Genomic DNA, 25515 nt, shown 5'->3' with positions numbered 1-25515 from the left:
GAAGAGGTGATGACCTTCACATCCAAAAGGTCGAAGGTCGACTTTATTGTGACATCTTGCGCTGTTAGATTATCCATAACTGCACTTCCTGTACACGGCCTGCATTTTAGGGGACAAAAGAAAGCCGACTTGCCCACCACAGCTCCTGTCATGGATACAAGATTTCTTTATATTCACCTCCTCTAAGTACTTTTTTGACTGACAGGCTCAAATTGCCCTTATAACTGTCTGACTATTTAGTGGAAAGGACCAATAAATGTCCTCAGCAGGTCTCTCCCCTGGTGGCAAGGTGCAGTGTATCATCCACCCGTGTTAGCATCCATATGTAGCACGGACCCTGACAACATGGCGTGACGCAGCTGAAGGTTCCATTTTATTGTTGGACAATCATAATAATCTGAGCCTGTCGGTGAGGAAATGAGCTGCATTGTTATTTACATCACTCACTTGAGGCAAACGGGTTCCAAGTTGAAAAAAACGGAAGTTCCTTATACCAGTTTCGTCTGACTTGGAACTTCGTGATCTATAATAATCTATTCTTGACTGCTTTGACATGCGTCTATGAATTGTATTATTATTATTATTAGTAGTAGTAGTAGTAGTAGTAGTTGTAGTAGTATTAACAGTAGTATTGTGCAATTTTGAAGATGGGAGTATCAAATTATGGCAACCTTTTATTAGGCACTGAATGGGCCTTTTGAGAGAGAACACTTCCATATTGTGATTGAGGCGAGCAGTTGGCGGGCTATAAAACCAAGCTGCGCTGCTCTCTGAGTCATTACGGTAGAGGACGTCATCCTCCTCCCCCACACCGCGCTCGCTGCTAAGTCGGACAGCCGGTGCCATTTGGCGCAGTTTCGAGCTACATCCGTTAACAAAGGGCGTTCAGTTATTTATTTGTCGTGGTTTTCGTGAATTTTATTTAATACATTTTACCGTCAATCGTTCACAATGAGCTCAATCAACGTAAAAAAGCTTAAAGTAAACGAGCTGAAGGACGAACTGAAAAAGCGTAATCTTTCTGACAAGGGGCTGAAGGCCAACCTGATGGACCGCCTGCAGACCGCGTTGGATCAGGAGGCCCTTGACGGCGACTCCCCGCTGGATCAGGGGGCCGCGGAGGACGAGGGCTTCGAACAGGCCGCCGACCAGGAGTGCATGGGAGAGGAAGAAGAGGGCGAAGGCCCGGTCGAAGAAAGCATGGATGCCAACGAAGAGGAGGAAGAAGAAGAGGAGGAGGAGGAGGAGGAAGAAGAAGCGACCGAGGAAGCGGAGAATGGAGGCGATGGTGATGGCGCTGCCGAAGACGAAGAAATGGGTGAGGGGGAAGAGGAAGAGGACGACGAGATGGATCCCATGCTCAAGGGAGACGTGGATGACATGGAGAAAATAGACGCTGATGACGGTGAGCCCGGCGACCAGGCTGCTGAGGGTGAGTTGCCCAAATTGGCTATGAAAATGTGACTTGCTCAAAGGACTGTGGCTGGGTTTATATTCTTCTTATAGCGTTAGCGTAAACCCCCCGATTGAACTGCGTTCACATCCAACACAGCGTCCATGTTCAGCTAGCCAGCGTGACCTTACCAGATAGCTTAAGCCTCGAACGGAAGCCGTTGTGCTAGTTAGCCGGTGTTAGCCGATGCTAACACCAGCCAACACTTAGGCTTCGAACGTCCGATTTTTGCAGTTTCGTCGGTTAATGTCAAATTCGACGTGTCTTTAATAACCGAATGCCGTTTGTTGTAGTTTCTTTATGAAATGTTCAAATAAAGAAGCTACCGGTTTAGCTTAATTTTAAGCGGTGCTGGTCTTAGTTTCGCTTGCTAGCTAGCGGCGTTTTCTTTGTCTGGTGCAGTGTTGACTAGCTGGTCAGTTTGGCTTGTTCAGTGGTTCCCGCGTGTTGAATTTTGGCAACAAACTACGTCAGTTTACTTTTTTAAAAACTGCATTTCGGGGATTACTTTTTTTTTTAAATGTACGTTATGTAGTCCCCCCCAGTTGCTGCGTTGCTATGCTAACGTCTCCCAGTTATGTCAGTCCCCCTAGAGGATCGACTAAATATTTCTGACCCGGTAAACTGCGTTCCCTAATATTAGCGGAATTTGAAGGCCGCCCTTGTATTGGAAGGTTGTGCGGCGAATCGGGTTGTAAAAGCTGGACGTTTGTTGCCTTTTAATACTGCGAGAAGTCCTGAACTGGCCGACCCAAAGGTGTGTGGGAGACTGGGCAGGTTACTCTCCTAGCTAGCACGTGGTTACTTTGTAGCTGGTTTGAATTAAAAGCTTCAACTCGTCAGGTGAACACAAGATGTAGATTAAGAGCCATCAGGATAATTCAGGCTAAACCGTGGTGGGGAGGGGTGTCAGTGCAGTTCTCAGCAGGCAGCTCCATTTCCTTGCATGATGCATTTGTCCCAGACCACAGTAGGCTTGACCTTTTTTTCTTTAATCCTACTGGGGAATAAAAAAATGAAACCCTTTATTGCAGGGTCCCATTTATTTTACAGAGACTTGTTTTCCCAGCTCCAGCAGACACTGTTCACAATGTTCATTTGGACCAGCCTGCACTGTAATTGATATCTGGTCATAAAGTTGTAACAATTTATGGATTTGATTGTATTGTTTCAAGTGTAATCATGAGGTGTGTCCTCTTTATTTGCCTTATTCGTAATCATGGTCGACATAATGTAACTAATGAACGGGCTTCGTGGGCCAGAACCCCACTGCCAGTCCGACCTCTCTCACACAAAAAGGAGCACCTCATTCTATATCTTTGTTCTATTTTCAAAGGGGATGCGGACAAAGACACGAATGCTGATCAGAAGAATAAGAAGGGTGTTAAGAGACGCCGGGAGGAACATGGAAGGGGCTACTTTGAATTTATTGAAGAGAACAAATACAGCTGGTAAGGATGGGACAGAGCAAAATGGCCTTCAGCATCCCTGAAGTGCCATCCATAGCTTTGTTAAACTGTATTGGCTTTAAGTGCCAATGCACATATAATTAGCAAGAGGAAAACCCTCATTTTCAAGTATACCATTTAGTAATAACCCTACTTTCTCACATGTTTTGAGGGTCATCCCTGGCTTCTTAAAGAACCTTACCTTTTGGAGTGCCAACTCACATTGTCTGAAATTGACTGCATTCTGTAGCAGAAGTGCATCTCTCAAGTCTTAATGAATTTTCACATCTGTTCCTCATGCCACTTAATGTTTTGGAAAGGCTATTGTGTCCTCAAGGTGATTCAAGGCTGCAAAAAGACCCCAGAGAGAAGTAGCAGATGTGCACTTTTCAATGGAGGGAGGTTACGGAGGAGTAGCAGGGTGGTGTGGGAGGAGGGGTCCTCTTCTGCAGGGTAGCACACAAGGACATAGTACAATTCCTAAAGAGCTCTGGAACGTCCATGGAGGAACTCGCTATTGACCGTCCATCGTTTTGCCTCGCAGTGGTCCTATATTTTTTTGCGTTTTTTTTTTTTTTTTTTAATTTCACTGGTTGTATAACGTCAAAATGCTATTTCTGTCTCATGTATCATGTCTTGTGTGTGTTACCATGTGAGTGTGGATGTGTGCGTTTACAAGGCCTTTTCTACCCCTACACAGGTGACATCATGCATGGTGTGTGTGAGTGTATGCATACATGTACCTATTTCTTGGTCAGTGTTTTTGTTTTCATTGCGCTGTCAACAAGTGTTAGGACCAGCAGGCAGGAAATGGGGTCATTTTTAGGAGAGCATTTGGGGAGTCGGTGTGGTTTGTTTTTGCAGAAATATAGGATTTTTTTTTTTCCTTCAGGCCAGTCACTCTTTCTAAGTCAGTTATTGGATATTCTTTATTCACACCAGTGCTGTATATTTTCCCTAATACTGTACCGTGTGATCGTCTACGTACGTGTAATAGTGGCAGCATCTTGACCTCTTTAAACTGGCAGCCAGTATGTGACCCGTCGGCTTCCCTAACCTCATGCTCTGATTCAGACTGACTGTTCTCCAAGCCACAATAAAACTCCCCAGAGCAGCCATGTACAGCAGTAAAGGCTGTTGCAGAAAAATGCAGGCGTCTGTTAACTTGGGGAGATGTAAGAACTGCAGATGAGATGTGAGGATGAACGCCTCTCGAGCTGGAACAATGCCTTTATCAGTTATCGAGTCATTACCACATTCTAGTTTCTGAAAGATTGTCTTAATCTGCTGCTCCCGAGTGGGTAAGTTGCTGCAGCTCTCATTACACTGTGATTGCTCCTTTCTAGCAGCTTGACATGGTGACAACTTGTACATTGGTTTAACTCTACAGTACAGCGTGTGATCATGACCTTGTCATCTACAATTCAACACATGAGAAGCTAAATATAACCGTTACCCACACCTACACTTTGACTGAGCTCCCAGCAATCCTGGAGATGATGCATCACTTTTATCTGGTAGAGGAGAAGTCTGATCTGTTTGTCTTCCTTGCCAATGGTTAGTCTTGCATGCTAAGGCTAGCGCAGGTGCTGTTTTTCTATGTATGTCTTATGTTATAGATTTCACTGGATACCACAAGGTAAGTGTTGTCTGCCAAGGCCCACAATAAATATTACTAACAAAGGAAGGAGGCTTGCTAGTTTCTTGTATTGTATTCTCTGCTTTCTTCTCTCTCCCTCAGTATTTTTCCCAGCTAGTGGTACCCATGCAGCTAAAATTACATCAATCATCCAACTGATGTCTTGGGGTCTCTTTTCAGGGCCTCTTTTAAGTCTCCTGTACCCCCCCTGGAGGAAGAGGATGAGGAGTTTGATGACACCAAAGTCTGCCTGGATACTTGTGAGTCATTTTAATGTGACGGGTGCCTTCAGATCTACTCCGAATTCCATGCTTGGATCATTACGTTTGCATTCCTTTTTATATTTTACTGCTATTAATAAGTTCTTGTTTTTCCTTTAGACAACTGCGACCTGCACTTCAAGGTGTCGCGGGACCGCTACAGCGCCTCCTCTCTCACTATGGAGAGTTTTGCTTACCTCTGGTCTGGGGGCAAGGCCACCTATGGAGTGAACAAAGGCAAAGCCTGCTTTGAGATGAAGGTACAGCACGCCGCATGGCCCGTGCTTGCTAACATGTCATTTAATAATTCAATGAGAGGAACCTTGAGGCAGCATTTCTGTCAGTAGATGAATTGAATGCTGGAAGGAAAAGTGGGGTAGGCGGAAAAAAATCCACTTTGATGGTCTTTAAAATTTGAACATTTTTATATTTAAATGGTCCGTGAGGATTGAAGGTTTAGTTGAATTGGGAAAAATAATTTGGGATCTTGTTAATGTGAATGCCATATATAGACTCGCGTGAATTATGACAAGGCACTTGTGAAAAAGGACCCTAAGTAGATTCATGGGTGGAAGTGAACCCTGCTGTCTGCCTCGGTCACCAGATCACTGAAAAGATCCCCGTGAAGCACATTTCCAGTAAGAACATGGAGATTCACGATGTGCAGGCGGGCTGGTCCCTGGCTACTGGCACGCTGCTGCTCGGTAAGTGCCGCTCTCGTCCCTGTAAACATACCACCAGTGTGGTGTTCTGTTGTGTCCCTCTCTGTTCACTCTTGGCAGCATCTGATACTTTGCTGGGGTGATTCATACTTGGTCCTATTGCACACATGGAAGGATTTCAAGGCATTATATAAACACCGTGGCCGAGCCAACGCGGCCGTTCGCCGGCTTTAATAGTCAGTGCTGTTGGGTCAACTTAGCAGTGCATTCCCTTCATTTAACCGCACTGAAGTGAACCTGGCCAGCTGAGATGGGTAAATATATTTGAAGGGAAGCCACAGAAGTTCACGTTAAAGAGTTGATGGTGTGACTCCCCTGTAAAGCCAGCCGTGCCTGGTCCCATCCAGCGGTTCAGAAGCAGCATGACAGATTAACACAAACAAGCTCTGGCTGTATTGTAGTCGTGGTGACCGGCTCACACTGAGTGAGTCACACTGACAGTCTCGATTTACCCGTCTGTTTACTGTCCTGGGACTGTTCTAGGTGAGGAGGAGAATTCCTTTGCTTACTCTGGGAAGGGGAAGAAGACCACCAACTGTGTGACCGAGGACTTTGGAGAAACCTATGAGGAGAATGACGTCATCTGCTGCCTTATTGTAAGACACGGTGTTGAGCGCCATTTGAATTTTTATCAGATTGTGGGTGCACAGTTACAGCAGCATACAGGTGATTTAACTGTGGCACGGCACGAATGAGAGGAGCTGATTTATGAAGGCTCAGAGCGTCACGGTCGAGCAGAATCCCCGTCCAACAGCTGACTAAAATTCTAAGGAAACGTGAACCACTCCTGAAACTGAGACAGCATTGTTTATCACCTAGATGTTTTTGTCATTGCCATGACGACACTCCCCTCGACTGTTGGCTGTTTGACTGCTGAGTTTAATACTGACTTGGGAAACATGAGCAGAACACCAGGCCAGTTTGATGGAGCAGGGCTGCAGGCTCCCGCTCAGCTGCTGGATGAATCGCTCCACCAAATCTCATCAGTCACGCTGTCACCATGTTAACTTCATAAGGAGAAACTGCAACGTCAGCAGCTGTCCAGGTCTAATCCGTTATCTGGCAGGAGTAGGAACAGACCGGCAGCTCAGGGTGCTGCAGCACTGACTGAGTCAAGTCGGTACCACTGATCTCCGAATGTGTTAAAATAGTCAGTGCCAACTTTTGGTATTAAGTTTGACCAACGGGTAATAAATTGTGTCTCATTTACTCTGAAAATGAAAATGCAGCTCTAGTTTATGGAAGGATATTTTCTGATTTTAGCACTGTTCCCCCCCCTTTTTTTTTTAGGACTTTGAAGGCGACGAGGTGGTTTTGTCATTCTCTAAGAATGGTGGGGAGCCGGCAGTGGCTTTCCAGGTTAGCAAGGATGCTCTGAATGGCCAGGCTCTTTTCCCCCATGTGATTTGCCACAACTGTGCTGTGGAGTTCAACTTCGGCCAGATGGAGACTCCGTACTTCCCCCAGGCTCCAGGCTACACCTTCATACAACAGATTCCTGTGGATGATCGCATCCGGGGGGTCAAGGGGCCGCAGACCAAGGCTGACTGTGAGGTAAGGATGGTCATCACATGTATTGTTGTCAGCCATGCAGTCCTGTGTGAGGTTTCTCCATTCTTCTCCTTGGCTTTGACAGATCATAGTGATGGTGGGCCTTCCAGGCTCAGGCAAGACTACATGGGTGAAGAACCACATCCAAGACAACCCTGGGAAATACTACATCCTGGGCAGTGACACCATTGTGGACAAGATGATGGTCAGTTCTGATGCCTGGAGAGCGGTGTCGGGTCTCTGCACTAGCTGCTACCTGGGTAGCCTAGATGCCTCGTGGTCTGCTGCTCCTGCTAGGTCACATCTGTAGTTGAGGGCCGAATTTAAAACGCCTCTCTTTTTCTTAAGTTGTTTGGCTTCAGATTAAATTCGGACATGTTAAATCTGAATGTCCGCCAGCACAGACTCTACAGCTGTCCTTGAACAGGTCGACCTGAAGACATAGATTTACATACATAATTCAGATAGGCTGAAGGTGAAAGGGACCCATTAAGAACCGTAAAGCAAAATCCCATCATTTTTGATAAACATCCGGCTCATCAAACCGGTGAGAAGCGGTGCGGCCGCTCAGGAAAACCTCAGCGTGCTGATGCTTTTATCCTTTCCTCTACAGATCAACAGCCTGAAGCGCCAATCCAAGGACATCACAAAACTGAGTGCTATTTCCCAGCGGGCGCCTCTCTTCTTAGGAAAGTTCATCGAGATTGCTGCCCGCAAGAAGAGGAACTACATCCTGGATCATGTGAGTGGCTTGTATTTACCGACTAGAAGTAAATGATGGATGTCCATGTATAATAAAGTGGTCCCTCTCCTTTCCTCTCCCCAGACCAACTTGTCGGCCCCGGGTCAGAAGAGGAAGATGTGCTTGTTCGCGGGTTACCAGCGTAAGGCTGTGGTGGTCTTCCCCTCTGATGAGGAATACAAGCAGAGAGTCCAGAAGAAGGTTGAGGGCGATGGCAAAGAAGTGCCTGAGCACGCCGTTCTCAAAATGAAAGGTAAAAAGATGTCATGCTTGGCACCCCTTGGGTAGTCCTCCCCTCCCCCACCCGGCCTTAAGTGCCCCTGCTCTGTCACAGGCTTCTACGCGCTTCCTGAGGAGGGGGAGAGCTTCAGTGAGGTGATCTTCGCCGAGCTGGACAAGGAGGCAGCTGCCAAGGTTCTGGAGCAGTATAAAGAGGAGAGCAAGACGGCTCTGCCTGCTGAGAAGAAGCCCAACCAAGGAAGCACAACACCCAAAAGAGGTGGTGGAATGCGTGGTGGCAACCGGGGAGGCAAGAACCAGTTCAACCGTGGCGGTGGACCTGGCCAGAGAGGCGGTGGTCGCGGAGGCTTCCAGAACAGAGGCAACTTCAGAGGAGGTAGGATTGATATCCAGTAAAATAACTGAACATCTACTTGTCATCCTCACTCACTGGCTCGCTCGCTCGCTCTCTCTCTCCTGCAGCCCCTGGCCCCCGTGGCGGCTTCAGTCGTCCTCCTCGTGGCTTCCTGCCGCCGCCAGCGTTCAGAGGAGGCTTCCACAACCGTGGCAACTTCAACCGGGGTGGTGGTCCTCTTCCCAGCATGGGTGGGTCCCCAAGAGGTGGTCCGATGAGGGGTAACATGGGACCCAGAGGAGGACCCATGAATAGAGGCGGGCCAATGAACAGGGGCAACATGAGCAGAGGAGGCGGGGCCAACATGAGTCGTGGTGGAAACAGGGGACACCCCAACCAGGTGGGTTTGAAATGGGTTCCATTGGTGCTCCGTCTCACTTCGTCCGTATTTTAGATATCAAAGTGGCTGAAGCTGACACACTCTTGATGAGAGAACTCATACAAGGTTTGTCATCGTTCTGCGTCTCTCCCGCAGTTCCAAAGAGGTGGTAACCGAGGCAACTTTGGGAACAAGAATGGGAATTATGGGAACAGGAACAGCGGCAACTTTGGCAACAGGAACGGCATGGACAAGGCCCAAGCCTTCAACCAGAGCTGGCAGCAAGGGGTCAGTATGTCATCAAAACAACTTCAACTCACTCACAGTCCAGGTTTAGAAGTCTGCATGTTTGATCACACCAACTTGTACATTAGCAACAGAACCTCCAGCCAAGTACTCTGACTGAAAACTTCAAGAATACTCTGCTAATGCTGCCATGTCTTGTGTCACCGTGCAGTTCTGGAACCAGAAGCCGTGGAGCCAGCAGTATCAGCCTGGATATTACTGAGACTCTTGCTCTAACAGACTGGTGGCCACACTGACAACCACTCTAGCCACGGAAACATCCCTCCAACCAACCTTTCGATTTCTTTTCTCAGAAACCCACTTTTAAAAATCTAAAAAGCCCCAACAAAGACTAAAGCGATAAGGACAACATTCCACGTGAAGAGGAGACGAGGCGTCGAGTATCTACACACACACACACACACACGTACGTGGGTTCAGGCGCGTTCTGTCAACTGTGTTTTGCTTCTTTTGTTGTAAATTTCATTCAATTTCACCACTTTTAAATGACATGCTTTTTAAAAAAAAAATCTAATGTTTGTAATATCAGGAACCGATAGCATTTGTCCGTCTGGCAGATGTTAGGATTTTTTTTTTTTTAATTATTTTATCATTTTTTTCCTGGGTTGTGCATTTTATGTGCTGTGATTTGCTTTTTATTGTAAATATTTGTTTTGCATAGTTTGTATGAGCATTGATTGAGCGGAACCTTGGCTTCTTAGTGAGAAGCATGCTAGCTGATGATGTTGTTAGTACTAGTCACTGTCAGCCCATGACTTCCAGCAAGTTTCTGTCTTTTGTTCCCTCGATCAACCCTGTAACCTAAGACTCCATACACCTACAATAAACAACTCTTTTGCTTTTTTACATCTCTCCCCGGCGTATGACTTTTGATTACAGCTCAAAGGTGTAAAAGACCTTTGAATGGGCGACGGCCCAGTTCAGCGCCCGTAGTTGACGCCTCATTAGCGTCCTGTCTTTGATGTCGTCTCACTCCGTTCCACTCTACATGGCTTTGAAGTATTTTGGCCGAGCCATCCGCAGGGCATAATTGAGCCATTTTTAACACATTAAGTTATCCAACTTCCCTAAATGTATATTTCAAATTGATTCATTGAGAACGTGATTCTTGATTAAAACTGAGTGAGCTAATTTAAAAAGAGAAGATGACAAGCTTTTTATATAGATGTATATCTACACACACACACACACACACAGCCAGTTCAGCACAAACGGTAGTTGAAAGCAGGCGTGGTTGCTCGTTTTCACCAGCAAACCTAAAAGGGCTGCACAGTGTTGCTACACATCCAAAACCACCTTAACAGATGGAAGGAAAAGGATCGGCTTTCCAGCGCCGGCGGTGTTTGACCGGAGTTGCAGTTGGTACCTGTGTGGCCCGGCAATAATGGCAGCTCCTGGCGTCCCGCCGGAGGACGCCGCCTGCCTTTCAACAGAGCTGAAAATGGACCATCACAGTAGATCAGAGGAATTGAAGTCGCTGTGTGTGCCTGTTGTTTTCGTTTGTTTGCCCGAGCTCATATTTAAACATGTAAATAGGTCATGTTCATGAATTCTAAGTAATAGTATTGTGAAAACGAAAGTGTTAGTTTGCCCGAGTACTGCTGTGTATGAACTGTTGATTATATTTAAATGTCTGGAGAGTGTCGGCCTCCTCTTTTATCATACTGGATACAAACATCTACGAGAATGCAAGCTTTGAGTTTATAGTCAAATCTATAAAGACACTATTTTTATTGCTTTATGTTGCAGGTTGTATATCAGGTCTTTTACTATTAAACCAACTGCAAATGCTTTGAGACTTGTCTTTTCTATCTGACGGTTTTTGATATTTGTGTTTAAAGAACTGGGATTGTATTTTCTTTTTTAATTTGTCTCAACTCTATTAAAGCTACTGAAGCTGTTTTTTGTCGCCGTCCTTGAATGTTTTTACTTTTCATTCTCTGAAAGCATCAAACTGAACCCGATGTGACTGACTTTTTTTTTTCAAATCAACCCTAACCCAAGAAACAAGAGCCTTCACCGTCCGAGCAGCAGCTGCGCCCTCGGGTGATGAGGAGGGTGTTTCTGATGCACAGAACCCTGAGCTTCAACACACTCTCTGGTGGTTTTTTCTATTTTCCGATGGCTATCCAACATACTTATCTTTCTGTTGATAGCATCTTCAAAAACTGACCGGCTGGGTCGGGGATGTTTCCATGCAGCCGTCAAGGGTTGCATGCGAATGCACTTGGAGCTTCATTCGCTTTTCTGTAACTCCGCTGTGATACCAGAGGCTGTTTTTCCAGTTATTAAAGGGGAAAATGGCCACATTAAATCTTCACTGCTTCAGTGTTCTGAAGCAAGTTCCTCTACTATCCCTGTGGTAACGCTAATTCTTATTCTTGGTCGCTGCCGCTGGTCTGCTCGTCTTCCAGTTTCACGCCCCTGTGTGTGGGCCTACGCCTGTTTTTTAGCTACTCTTTACTTTGTACGTCAGTCTTCGACTTTAAAGAACTGAAGTCATGCTTTACGGTGCACAGCTCACGCTTTAGTGAGCTGCAACAATTCCTACATGTCATTAAATAAATCGGCTACATGGTCCTGTTTTGAAATACTTTCATTAATAAAGGGACAATTTGAAAAAAAAAAGAAAAAGTCCTGCATCTGCCCACTTAATCTTTTCTACAGCTTCTACCTCGGCTCCTCACGCCCAGTTTCTAAAATACAGGATGAGGAGTTTTTGTGTAATCCCTCTGACAGACGAGAGGTAATTACCCGGCGGCGTGTATGACCTCTTTCACATTCACGTCTCCTCACAGCACCACCTGTGTGTTCTCTTGCCAGAGGTGAACGATGGGAATCCGCGTCCCTCCCAGGCAGACAGCTTCCCGTCTTCCACTGTTCCGTGTGTTTACCTCCATCAGCAGCATGTTAGTGAATGACAGGACCCCCTGCGCGGGCAGCAAACAGCACATTAGCCCTGGGCCCTGATTAGCCACGCGGGGCCCTGCAGTCTAAGCCTGATGTAAACTCATGAGGCTCATGAGTATGTTGCTCTGTATGTGGCCGCGTCGCTTCTCCCCACCGTGAATAAATCCTCACGAGGAGGCTTGAGCGTCGTTGTCACTGACAGCATGACTGCAGAGTAACAAGCGTTGTAAGTCATTAGGCAAATTATTTGCTCTACATTACAATTTCATATAAGTGCAAACAGCAGCTGCGTGTAGCTGCATGTGAATGCGGTCATGAATGTGAAAGGGATGCCTTGCTGGCTGCAGACACACAGCAGGAACCAGCAGAAGTTTTATGTGAAACAAAATATTTTATTTTCCAAACATAAATTCATTCATATTATGTACAGCTCGCTAATATAACACAGCAGACAGAAGTTGGATGATTTCTGGTGATTTGACACGACTCATACAAATTCAAATAAAAATAAAAAAGGATATCAAAATTTACAAAATATATAAAAGTGCTCGTGAGAGAAGAGTGACGGCAGCTGGACTGCTTCAACTCCCCACAGATGTCCGTTTAAATAGGAAGTACTAGAAGTGTTGTTTAAATATGTCATGAGACACTGTGGTATTCCTGGAGAGCTTCATGGAGGTCCTATATCCGTCCCCATGAGGTGACTTTCATACGATGGACACGTTGTCCATCGTGCATGCGCACCTCTCCACAATCATATTGGGGAACTCGGCCACTTCTATCTCAGTGTAGTCGCCCTTCTTCACCAGGTACATGATGGGTAGCGGGGCGCTCTCCGACACCGTGCACCTCCTCTCCCCGTAGCCGTAGTTACGCTTGGGCTGCTTGCATCCTCCCGTGCACCTGAAGGCCTGGTAACCTGCCGGCTCGATGATCCAGTACTGCGTCCAGGTGAGCGCGCGGAAGTTGATGAAGTACTGCTCCCTGCAGCAGGTGTCTTTGTTGTGGTTGACGTCACAGTCGCCGCGAGAGCTGCAGGAGAAGAGGCGTTAAATGGCTGTCCATCACAGGTGCACCAGTTTGATCACTTGGGGGGGGGGGGGGCAAAGGTGCCCAAACGCTGGCCAGGGGGCTCCGTCTGTCTTAGCTACGCCCCTGCTCAGCAGTTATCACTTGTTCAGGTTTTTTTGTGGCTAAAAATAATTCTCAGTATGTCTGATGAAAACATCAACACGTGACAAACACCTGCTTTTGGGCTCACGCGCCAGCCCCACTCATTTACCACACCACTCCCACCCCCACCCCGCTCTCACAGCTCGAAATGCAAATGCCCACAGGTACCAAGGGAACGGGAGGATCTGGCCTACTTGTCACATGGATACAATATCCTGTATATCAAAAGCTCGCGCCCTTACCCGTACTCTTCGAGGTTGAGTGTGTAGAGGACGAGCTCCGGTTTCCCCAAGGTGTTGTCCGTCTGCTCCTGGGTGGTAAAGCGCACACTCTTGGCCATCTCTGCCGCGTAGCTGCCAGGTCTCTCGCCCTCGATCCACACCTCCAGGTGCATAGGTGTCTTCTGCTGAGTCTTGGACCAATAGTGCACCGCCTGCGTCACATCAAAGCTCTTCCAGCCGGTCTCGTGAATGGGGATCAGCCTGTGACCAAGAGAGATAAGGACGATTAATTAGAGGAAGATGAAGCTGACATTTCCTGATCTGATTGGCGCCCACTGAGGGCGTGAATAACATTTAATTAAAGCCACGCTGACGTCGCCTCGCAGTCGTTGATAGATAGATAGATAGATAGATAGATAGATAGATAGATAGATAGATAGATAGATAGATAGATAGATTTTTTTTCTTACCGTGAATCGACCAACGATGTCCGGTTGGACCCGTTGGGCAGCTCCTCCACCCAGTAGATGCTGACCCTGGCGTTGCTGACGGGCCGGTGGTTCTTCCTTTCCACCGCGAAGCGTTTGTGGTAGGAGGCCCTCTGGTAGAGCTTCAGCTCCGCCATGGTCACCTCGCTGTTCTCCGGGATCCTCGCCTCCATGTCGAACACCATGCGATGCCGGGTGGTGTCCGAGTACACGTACTCGCCAGAAATATCTAGAACACCAAGTGTTTTTGGTCAGTTTGGGTTCTGGCTCCATCGACTAGAAATGACCCTTTTGTTTTTTGTTTCTTTGAAGGACAGTCCCGTGCGTAAAACATTTACGCGCAACAGTTACGCGCGGGGAAGAACGTGTGTGTCAGTGTTACATCTGGTTACAAGTTTGTTCCTACAAAATACACATTTTACTAGTTTAACATCCTTACCAGCATTGCCGGGGATTCCCCTCAGGATGCCCGCCAGGCTCGGCAGGGATCTCCGTCTCCTGCTGTGGTGCATCTTCAGCATGGACGTGTACTTGTTTCGGATATGCGCCGGAATAACCAGGTTCTCTAAGTCCCTCTTGTGGATTTTAGGGACTTCATCCAAGCCGAGTTTGTGCAGCAGCGCCTCCTTCATATCCTGATGCGTGAAAGCTTTGGCGAAACCGAAGAAAACGGTGCACAGGACACAAGCGCGGAGGAAATCCATGAGGAGCTCTTCAGTAGGAGTAACAGCAGCGCGGTAGTCACCCGGAGAGAGACAGAGTCCCTCTGAAACTCCCCCGGCCCCTTATATTGTCGCGGCCCTCCCTGTCCTTCGCACTTTGTGGATGGGGGCAGGGACCCTTATCAGAACAAAGGTGCGACCATACAAGCCGTCCTAAACAGGATATCTAAGAGGCCATACTTCAAACGCAACAATGAGACTGGAGTGGCATCTGTAACTTCACTCTGGTGCACTGAGGCCAGCGGTGCATGTGGAGGGAGTCTGGCTGCTGTGGCTGCAGCCACGCAGGTCATGTTGATTTGGGGCCACTGATTATTTGCTGGTTCAGGCCAAATGTGAGACTGGCATCAGACGATGATTGAGTTGCTGGTTCGACGTGTCAGAGAAGCTCTGATGTGCACGTTTGACTGCCTTCTTGATGCTGGTGGAGTTCGTTCATGAAACATGGTTTCCTATGGAGGTCTTGGTGGTCCCTGCTGCTGCTCCCCAGACAGACATCTCCTGACCCTGCGAACCTGAAGTGCCCTCTGTTCAGTAGCACTCTTGTCTACACACACACACACACACTCACACACACACTCTCACACACACCCGTACGCACACACACTCACACACACACACACACACACGTACGCACGCACACACACACGCACGCACCTCACACTGTGTACATTCCACTGGACGATGTCAGGCCTGGGGGGGTGCAGTCTGGCAACAGTCTGTCACACAGAGGGTTTATTTCTGTCTGGGTGGCTGCGCAGCACAGTTTTGTCCAGCAGTGAACGCTGGTGTGAGATCAGAGGGGTCGGATCCAGAACCAGCAGGCTCTCTTCATAGAGGTCCGGCCAGAGGAGGACCCGCGGGGCTGCCAGGGAGGGGACACGGCCTCAGGAATAGATGTTTATTCCGAGCCCTGTCACCCATTCTTGTCCCTCTCCAGCAGATTAAAATTATTAGCCAAACAGACAGTTAATCCAGGGGCCGGGGGGCCGGCGTGGATGTGGATTGGGGCAGGCTCTTCACAGGTTGGTGATTATCTGATTCCATTGCGAGGATTTGCCTTGCCTTTTTTGTCACACAAACATTATAAGAGGGCTGCTCTCACTGGCTGCCCAGAAGGCCCTGCTGCCGGCGGGTGTGTATTGGGGCTGTGTTTGCTTAGAGATGTCAGACAGACTGAAGGGGCACACAGGAAGAGCAAATGACAGCTGACTGCCAGACCTGCTCGCCACTGCCGCCGCCGCCGCCACTGCTGGGAGAATCGGTCCTGCAAAAGCTGCAGCGCCACACCAGCCTGAAGGTCTCTACTGTACATGGTCAATATTTCACAGGATGGAAGGAAGAGAAAACATATCATAAACAGATAAAGTGTGTGTGTGTGTGTGTGTGTGTGTGTGTGTGGGGACTGCTTCCATCCCAGACCTTGATGTCATATATCTTGATACTTCCTCCTCTGATATCAGCAGCAACAAATCCTGAAGAGACACGCGCTGGTGTGTCATTCAGTTCAGTGCAACTTTGTTACCTAGCAGGGATGCTTGGTTCTGACGTCACGGCAACAACAGAGAAACGCCATGTGAGGTCATGATGAATAAATGAAAACAGATATCAACGATGCTATCAGTCCGATTGTCTCCTCTTCCACTGATGGATCATGGATGAATCACCAGTAATCACAGCACTGCTGTCATGATACTCCTGTTGGAAAAATGTGACCTTGAATTATAGATTTCTTCAATTGTGCTTTTTCTCCAAACCTGATGAACTCGGAGCTGCGAGGGTTCTGCGATGGGGAGGGTGTTTGGCTGTGGTGGCAATAAAACCTGCGTTATGGTAGATTGTTGAAAATGTTGGTTGTATTTATACAATATTAAGTTCAATCACGTAATTGTCAGTTTTACATTTTTAAAAGCCATACGCAGCATTGTCATTATGATTGTGCTGCAGTATTGTTGCCGCTGCACCCAGTTGGCGTGGTTTTGAATCTACTTCCACTGGGATTATTTAAGATTGTTCAGGAATATCTGGGAATATGACCTGAGAAACACAGACAGGCCGAGTGTGAGCTCCTGATGTCAGACATGTAAATTCATCCATTGTCCAGTCCAGCCAAGGGCCTGTCTACAGGCCTCAAATACACCCAGCCTCCAGCCCCCCCACCCTGGAACATTACAACCCCTAATTCGGGAAATTAAGATGTCTTTTGTGTGATATTTCTCAGTCTTTCTTCCTTCCCATGTCAATCAAAGCCAGCTCTCCTAGTTCAAAGCCACATCTGATGCTCCGAGGTGCCATTTCTTTTCAATCAAAGGCCAAGGAGCTCCCACAATCAACAAGGCAGGTGTTAATTAACATCCAACCATTTGCATTCGAAAGCAGTCCAATTTATAGCTCATTCCCTTCCATTTGTGAAACACCAAATCCCCAAAAACCTCTTTGTTGCCCCCCAAAACTGCGGTTCGTGGAGGAGTTTCAGTGCAGGAAGCCCCTGAGGAGGAGGAGGCGGTTTGTACATGATAAAAAAAGACACCCCCCCCCCCCCGCCCGCTCCTCCACAGAGTCAATATTGAACTTGTGTTGGTGGTCAGCAGCAAATTCCTCATTATTGTCGCCGACTTCCTGATCCACTGCTGGCCGCTTTATCTGAACACCAAATATTTGGCTGCACGCTAGTTTGCACCTTAATAGGCGCTTCAAGGCTGCAGACGTCAGGCCTGAGTCTGGATCGATCGCCAATCATCATCGATCGGTCTGTCCGGTCGGGGGGGGGGGGGGGGGGGGCGCCAGACCTGTGCAAGGACCGCACCGATCTTGCTCGTCGACCGAGTACAGGAGCGTCTAATTACATTTGACACAGCCGGAGGGGTGACTCCCAGCAGCCAAATGGGATCAGACGTGATTAGATAGCACAGCAACTCATATTTACGTCCACTTTTAATTGAGGGGGGGGGGGGGGGGCGCTCACTTCCACTGTATCTGCCCTTCAGACTCAGTCAAACGGATAAATAAATGTAGAGCCGCGCTTTGTTGATTTACTAAACCGTTCTTGTGTCAGTAGCTGGGTTTGGTGACTGTGCGTCAGAGAAGACGACAACAAACGGACTGACAGAGAAATATGAAAGAGCTGAAATATGGATAAGCATGACGTGTAATAGTTGCAGGAAGGAAATGTGCACACCAGAGGGCGCCACTGTTACGTAAAAAGGATCCGAGAGGCCAAATGGAACACACGCCAACGTGTTTAACTTTATATAATCATGGTAGATGAATAAAGAAACCTTAAAAGTATTAAAAGAATATAAAGACTCCACTGCAACACTGGAAAAAATATCATCCAGTCAGTTCAAAGGTAAGTATACTACTACTAATAATGGTAGGTGGATAAATAAACAGATCAACACATTTTGTACATGAGATTATTATTTTTTGTAAAAGTCAAACATCATTGGCATGACTTGAACTGACTGATGACCAGAGAGACGGATGGGAGGGTCCATCGGTGCACAGCATCATGCAGAAAGGGTCGCTGATTTGTTCAAATAAAAAGAATGAATCTCCTGCAGAGCGGCTGAGGATGGGAGCGTCTGAGAAAACCACACTGGAAGCAAAACTCAGAAATTCACCAGAGGGTCCGACATCACCCCTGCTGTCTTTGCAGAGCTGAAGGTACGCGTGGCACTCTTCTGTCCAGGATATTCCTCTCTATTACCTCGGACGGTGTTTCACCCTTTTTAAGAGTGCGTGAACGACCTCACGCGCAACCGGGTTCCTGATGTTTTTGTCCATCTCGTTAAATTTGGGAGGTTAAAAAAAAAGTTCAGCAGAGGCAGAAAAACAGCCTCCCTGCAACAGCGGGACTCTGTCAGGTTTGTTCCACGGCCGGGGGTTCAAATCCCGTTCTCCTCAGCATTCCTAATACAGTGACACCTGCGTGTGTATCCCAATAAACCCGCTTGCTGTCTCCTACACACAGCTTTGTTCTTCCACGCTGCAGCATCATTGTAAACCCTCAGTTCAGTCTTCCAGACAGGAAGAACTACCTCCAGCAGCTCCTGCGTCTGCTGTCTTCCTCTAGGACCCCATCATGTTTGCTCGTTTATTTATTTATTTATTTTTAATTTTTTACAGGATACATTTACGAATGCAAATCAAGAATCAGTTGTCTGGTGGTGGACTCATGCTGCTGATGGCCTGCTCCTGATCAACAGCCACGGCGAGGCCGTATGCTTCAAATTACACAACTTTATTGAACACATCTTGGACGCTAAGCTGCTCTGTGTGTGTTTCCTCACAGAGCCTCTCTGTGTCTCTCTCTCCTCTCTGGCGCAGACAATAGCAGCGAGAATCTCTTTGAATATTATTCTACGTAGCACACACACGCACGCACGCACGCACGCACGCACATTGACTCAAGGCTTCTTTCTGGCTCTGCCTTCCCTCTCGGATTCAGCAGCTCTGGAGGCTGTTAATCATTAATCGGTGCACTTTGAGCAGCGATAAGCTCCTGACTTCAAAAGGATGGGACGTTCAGTTCAGAGGAACACACCGTGGATAAAAGCTCACATGCTGGTGTGTTCGGTGTGTCGGCCGGTGGGCGGGCGGTGAGTGGTGTGATGACATTAGCGCTTTCTCTCAGTTTCTGGTGAGTAACACGGTGGATGAGATGGGACAGGCAAGCGGAGTGATTCACCTGCTGCATTGATCTGCCCACAGGAAACATCAGCACCAGCAGGGATACTGGACCTGGATCTGGATCTGGATCTGGATCTGGATCAGGATCTGGATCTGGATCTGGATCAGGATCAGGATCAGGATCAGGATCAGGATCAGGATCAGGATCAATCTGGCCTGTTTCCCCCTGTCAGTTTGCAGGGTTAGAAGATCCTGGACAAACAGAGAGGGAGGAACAAGTTACTTTGATCTCAATTAAAATGTTTGATTTAGTAAAATTCCTGATAGTTTCCCTTAAGGATGAAAATAAAAAGTAATGATTACAGAGGCTGAGGAGTTGAGTTTTTTCCCCTCCTGCTGTTTTTTTTTCATTCAGCAAAATTTAGGGAAAAGTGTTTATTTCATTTACTAATCTATTTGTTGACTGAACAGGGACAGTACACACCAAATATGCTGCACCAGGAGTAGCTACAGGGTGACTAGTGAGAGGCCACGGAGGAGCTGTGAATGGAATCAGTGCCCCGATACCACAGTAAAAGTACAGACAATATAAGAGTACATGTAAAGAGTAATCGCAGTATTTCATCCCAAACAGCTCACACACAGAACTGCATTTTCTTTTTAAAACGTTTTTTAAATGAAATATTGAAAATCTCGATGGGAGAATCATGGGCCATGAAAGAACTGTCACGTTTTGTGGAACATTGGTCACAGCTGGCTGGGTTCAAGCCCCGGCTGCAGCACGGGGTCTTTCTGGGTGAGTCTCCATGTTCTCCCTGTTCCTGCTGGGTTCTCTCTGGTACTCCAGCTTCCTCCACGGTCCAAAGACATCAAGAGGGACCAGGTTAATCCAGACTCTAAATTGACCGTAGGTGTGACTGTGAGAGCCAATGGTTGTCTGTCTCTATGTGTTGGCCCTGCCATGGACTGGTGACCTGTCCAGGGGGAAGGCTGCTGGGATAGGCTCCTCCCCCCAGTGACCCTTAACAGGATGAGCAGTAGACAGTGGATGGATGGATGGAAAATTGGTATTTATGTGGACACACACTTGTGGCTGGGGGTGTGTGCGAGGCCTGTAGTTAACACTGACTGCATCAGTGACACGACAGCGAACAGCGTTTCATGTTGTTGTTTAACAGAGTTAATTTAAAGACATTAAAAGATGCTTCCTTGTTTTTTTAGCCCAGCTGAAGTGCTGTTTATCTCTCCAGATTGTTTCGGCGAAGGTTGCAGAAAGGCTGAGACTTGAAACCCTGAAGAGCAGCGTTGCTCCAGAAAGCCTGTCCAGGTTGCTCGGTACGCCACAGCCCCGGTTGGGAGCAGTTTTATTCATGTTGGGTAAAAAGAAAACAGTTCCTACACAACACTTCTCAACTGTTTTTACGACAAACTTAAACCTAAAATATTGACCTGAAAAGTTCTCTTGGGGACACAAGGGCAACATCTCTGTGAGACCTGCTGGACTCATTTATGGCACTGTGGCTGACTTCTTCTCCGACCACAATTAAAAGGCCTGCTTGACCTCATCAGACGCCGCTTCTGATGTCCTGGGTGAAACAAATGGCCGAAGATCTTCGCCTGAACATCTTCCAGTGCGTGACTGCCCTCCCTTTGAAGGAACACTCATTTCAGCGTGAGGAAAATCTGCCCTCTGCTCCGCGCACCACGACACCAGCGGCCTGACGGACAGCCCGCAGTTTCCATTCACAACATTGACAGACCCCCCCCCCCCGCACCCTCCCTCCCTCCCTCCCTCCGCACAGCAGATGCTGCGATGGGCGCCATGATGATGATCTGGGATATTTGCCTGCTGCAGCAGCCAGAGATGGTAGAGGGATGCGGAGACTGGCTGCTCGCTCCGCTGGGAACCACAGCCTCACGCTGGAGCGCGGCAAAGATGGCGGATTGGAAGAACGCCCCGCTGTACGCATGCGTGAAAGTTACAAAATCATTGATTCTTTTCATAAATGACGAGACGAGGCTCATCTAAATCGTCCTGCGGTACGGGCGGGGCATTACCGAAGCATAAGAATGTCGTGAAGCGTGTCTCCGTGGACGTTAACGCGTCCTGTCCCGCCGAGCCTCCATTTGTAACCCATTCATATTTTACAGGCCAGCCTCGCCTCCCATGATGCAGCGCGGCGTTACAGCCCGAGCTGTGTAGCAACTCATCTCCACCGGGGAAGGTCTCCGGTAGCAGGCTGCTGGTAGCTTGACTGTGCAAAGACGGCAAGAGGCGACCGACCGGCGGGGGAGGCAGGCGAGGCTAAGGAGAGGACAGGGGGAGTCAAGGCTGCGTCCCGTATTTGGACGAAGCAGGACGAGACTCCGGCTCTCCTCTTGACGTGAAACGAGCTCGTCTGTAACCTTCAAAAGAAAAAAGAAAACCAAAAAAACGAAGACCCGCGTTTTGACGGTCAACTCTTTCTGAACTCACAAACAAACTACCGTTTTAAACTGTGAAGAAACTACAGAGACGTGTAGTTTGTGGACGGAGAATGGGATTTAAAGAACCTGTGTGCCAGCGCTGAGTTTCGGAAAACAAGGGGGATATTTTTTAATTTTTTTGCCAGGTGGATGAAAAATCGGAAAACTGTCGAACGGGAGCGAATCCGGCGAGGCTCCGCTAATCCTGCGCCTGTGACAAGTCAACTGTTGGAAGAAAGGCGACGATGGCATTCAGGAGCAGGCAGAAGTAACATCGCTGGCTAGCTGGGAGCTAAGCTAGCAGGCTGCTAACTAAGCCTGTGTCGCCCTTCCATTCCTGGAGCAGAGGAGGGGCGCTGGGGCTTTTGTAGCATTGCAGGTCTGCCTCGTATTTTCGGGTTACTGCAAGAATGGAGAAACACAAATATCTGCCATAGCGACTCAGGAGGATCTGTTGAGCCACGGCGGGTCGAGTATTTTACATTTGCCGTCACAGAGGAGCAGAAACCCAGCAGCTAACGTCGCGTTTTCCCCCAAACCCACCGGCCCGGGGCAGCCAGGCTGGGATTGTGACCACCAGTGTTCCTGTGTGCCCTGTGGGCAAATGCATTCTAACATGTGGAAGTGCTGCACGTCCTGCCCGCCTGCTGCTCGCTGGATGTCGGGGGGAGATCATGAGTAGAATAAGCCTCGGCTTGTCCTCAACTTAAAGTTTCAATTTATCGAGGCATATTGAAGGTGAGAGAACTTCTCCCCAGGGCCCCCCTCTCTTCGCTCATTTCACCCTCCTACCACCACCACCACCATCATCATCATCATCAAGCCCCACCGAGGCTGAGGAACCATGTCGGGAGAGGTGCGTTTGAAGAAGCTGGAGAAGCTGATCGTGGACGGGCCGGCCCGGTCTAACGGCCAGTGTCTGAGCGTGGAGACGCTGCTGGACATCCTGGTGTGTCTCTACGATGAGTGCAACAACTCCCCGCTCAGACGAGAGAAGAACATCCTGGAGTTCTTGGACTGGGGTAAGCCAGCACTGTCTTAATGTTGATGGGCTCTTGTTTTGGCCCCTGCATCCAACCTGCCTGCCTGTCTTTTCTGGTAAGATGAGAGGCCGACGGTGGTGGCGGTGGTGCAGTGGCCCTCCCTTCCCCATCACATTCCTTTTATAGTAGCAGAGGGGCTCCGGTGGCCTCCTCTCACGAACCCTCCCTGAAACCACTCTATTCTCTACTTTTATTAATCCATATATGTATAAGAGAAACCAAATATTGGTCTATAAAAAAACACACCCTAAACAGAATGTATAATAAAAAAAGGTGACTAAAAGTAGCGAGGAAGCTTTTTGAAAAGGCCAACTCAGTTTATGAAGACCGCATAAAGGACTTTTATCTACCTGCATGTAGTTGTCTGGACTTGCACTCAAACATCTCTCAGTGCTACTTTGTTGTCCCTCTTATGGGTGAAACCTCGTCGATAACCCACGGGGCTCTTATCAGCCAGATAGCGTCGCAACAAAATTATAAAGTTTAGTTGCTGGTACTTTTATTTCATGGTTTGATGACTTTATAACTCAGGTGACAAGCTGTGGAACTTTCCTCTTGTGCAAGGTTGTGGAAAAAGAAAAAAAAAAGAAAACAGGAGGCAGGAGGACCACACACACACACACACACACACAAACAACTCAATCATTTGTGCAGCAGAGCTGTGTGTGTGTGTGTGTGTGTGCGTGCGTGTGTGTGTGTGTTTGTGTGCGTGTGTGTGTGACATGGGGGTTTGGTTTGTGCATGAAGCAGGAATGTGAACAACTCACCTTTTTTATCTGGCGCGGAGGCCCAGCTAGCTGCCGGAGCATGCCTGGCTGGCCCTGCACGTCTTTTAAAGCCCTGCAAGAAGAAGAGATGAAGTGGTGCAGGGGGAGAGAAGCTTCGCCCTCACAGGCAGGAACATGGATCATGGATAAATACAACCACAAACCGCAGATGTGATGGAAGGATATTTGCTGGCGTTTTAATTTCCTAACATGAAGCAGGCGTTGGGTCAGGAGCGAGGACGGCAGCTAAATCAGACGGTGGCACATTGTGTCTGAGGCAGCTAAGTTGGTCTGTCCTCTGCCTGTTCTGCTGCAAATTGGGCTCTGCTGGTTTGAAGGCTCTGGAAGTGGCTGATTCCTGCCTCGCCATGTGAATAAAAAGGACTTTCCTGTGTGTCCACAGCTATAGCGCCTGTGTTTATTCATCACACATGGACTGTTCCCTGCAGAGCCCTTTATTTAGTTTTACTAGTCGCTGGTCTCTGGCCAGTGTGCTGGAGAAAACCTGCCCGTGCAGCTGGCCGTGCAACAATGCTGCTGTGCCCCGGCCTTGAAGGAGCCAAGTGGTGACTTCATCCTTCGCCGTGTTGACACTAGAAACTCACTGACTGCCTTTGACCGGACAAAACATGCAACATACATGTGTGTGTCTAAGCTGTGAACAGGTCCCGTGTTGCTACTTGTTCAGCAGGGATTGGAATGAGAATCCTCGAGGTTTCCAGTGTTCACATCAGTCAGTTTCAGGGAGCTGCAGACTTCTTAGCAAGAAGAGGGAGATGCATCTTTTACTGAAGCACTCAAAGTGTTTTTACCTGTTAGCTCAGCCGAGGTTTGGTACGTTGTCAGTGGCGTTCGCGTCTCTGTCAGCAGGATTACGTAAAAACAACCAGGCTGAATTTCATGGCTGGTGGCGGAGGGGTGGAGCACAGGCCGAGGAAGATGTTATTAAAGTTTGAGAGGGATTCAGTCGTTCTCATTAATTTCTCAGAGGATGATGCACAGTGGGGGTCTCTGCCTGCATGTCTGGATACAGCGATTCCGTCTCTCCCAAATAAACGTCTCAGTTTAAGTAGCTTTCTGGCTACTAACACAGAATGAATACAGGCATGATTCATTTACTCCCCAAGTAAATCAGAGTATATGAACAATAGCTGCTCTGTGTAGGACTTCAGTATGTTAACTGTAAGCAGCTTTAGTACGTGTGGTCATTAACTCATCGGTGGCAGGAAGACGAGTCATATCGCTCACATGTTCACCTCCTGTGCACTTCGAAGCACAGTGTTCTGCAGTGTGGTGGAAGGAATGTGTAGTGATTATGGTGTAGAATGTTGTCGTGTAGGGAACAGTACCATGAGTTCAGCTGCTTTTCGAAATAAATAAATAAACGCACACAAATCAACGATCGTTTCTCGACTCTTACAAGCGTAAACTAGTCTGAAAGATACTGAAACATTTGAGTTGGAGGGTTTTCATAATGCAATAACAAAAAATATCTCTGGCAAACATAAATGTCTTTCTTGAGTACTGCTCAAAATAGTAATAATTGTGTTCTGTTTTTGCCATCATGAATTGCACAGGCTGACATGCTGACTTGTGCAGCACTCGAATGGTTTTTATAAAAACGTGATTGCGCAGCAGGACGTCTGCGACAGAGAGATGGAGGCAGTTCTCCTGCCCGTGAAAGTTCCTCATTGAGCAACTCCAGACCCAGTGGATGGTCGCTGTGAGCTTCAACTAGCATGTGTGAGCTTCATCACCAGTCGAAAACCAACATGCAGCCACAGACCACAAGTGATGGCAGCGATGGGAGTTCTGAATCGTTTCGTCCTTTGGTTTTGTAGTTTTTCTTTTTTTCTTTTTGTAAAAATAACCACACTGTTATTTGTTGCAGCCATCAACAAAAAGGCTGTAGCTGTGAGTGTGTGCCCCTCCCAGCCTCCCTTTGTCTGGGCAGAGCAGCCAGCCAGAGGGTCAAAGGGAAAACACACCTGTTACCCTTGCAACCCCCTTCTGTAGTAC

General features: G+C 47.9%; 3 protein-coding genes across 10 annotated transcripts in view; 2 read left to right on the top strand and 1 right to left on the bottom strand.

The window, feature by feature from the left end:
• The first annotated feature begins 792 nt into the window (after window positions 1-792).
• hnrnpub (heterogeneous nuclear ribonucleoprotein Ub) lies at window positions 793-9920 on the top strand. Its single transcript, XM_086189374.1, has 14 exons — window positions 793-1432; window positions 2790-2904; window positions 4721-4800; window positions 4921-5060; window positions 5405-5504; window positions 6006-6118; window positions 6813-7076; window positions 7159-7278; window positions 7687-7815; window positions 7900-8068; window positions 8150-8431; window positions 8518-8789; window positions 8925-9056; window positions 9226-9920. Exons 1-14 carry the CDS (start codon window positions 952-954, stop codon window positions 9274-9276), a joined length of 2448 nt encoding a protein of 815 aa, XP_086045500.1. The 5' UTR covers window positions 793-951; the 3' UTR covers window positions 9277-9920.
• A 2452-nt stretch (window positions 9921-12372) lies between these two features.
• lft1 (lefty1) lies at window positions 12373-14601 on the bottom strand. The gene is made up of 4 exons (XM_086189569.1): window positions 14306-14601; window positions 13849-14095; window positions 13400-13639; window positions 12373-13016 (listed from the first exon to the last, which is right to left on the bottom strand). Exons 1-4 carry the CDS (start codon window positions 14568-14570, stop codon window positions 12692-12694), a joined length of 1077 nt encoding a protein of 358 aa, XP_086045695.1. The 5' UTR covers window positions 14571-14601; the 3' UTR covers window positions 12373-12691.
• Window positions 14602-21431: 6830 nt separating this feature from the next.
• Window positions 21432-25515, top strand: part of cdc42bpab (CDC42 binding protein kinase alpha (DMPK-like) b) — a 77962-nt gene continuing 73878 nt past the window's right edge. For 5 of the 8 annotated variants that reach the window (XM_086190120.1, XM_086190125.1, XM_086190122.1 and 2 more), the window contains exon 1: window positions 21433-22708. In XM_086190120.1, the coding sequence (XP_086046246.1) occupies window positions 22531-22708 (178 nt within the window). In that variant the 5' untranslated portion in view covers window positions 21433-22530. Of the gene's footprint in view, window positions 22709-25515 lie in introns of all 8 variants that reach the window. The other 3 variants (XM_086190126.1, XM_086190123.1, XM_086190121.1) reach the window with 2 other exon arrangements.

Source organism: Aulostomus chinensis, chromosome 20, assembly GCF_037954235.1.
Source record: "Aulostomus chinensis isolate RoL2024-O1b breed Wild chromosome 20, RoL_Achi_v1.0, whole genome shotgun sequence".
Taxonomy (NCBI): Eukaryota; Metazoa; Chordata; class Actinopteri; order Syngnathiformes; family Aulostomidae; genus Aulostomus; species Aulostomus chinensis.
Note: the sequence above shows the minus strand (reverse complement) of the source record. Positions and strands in the feature narration are given on the sequence as shown.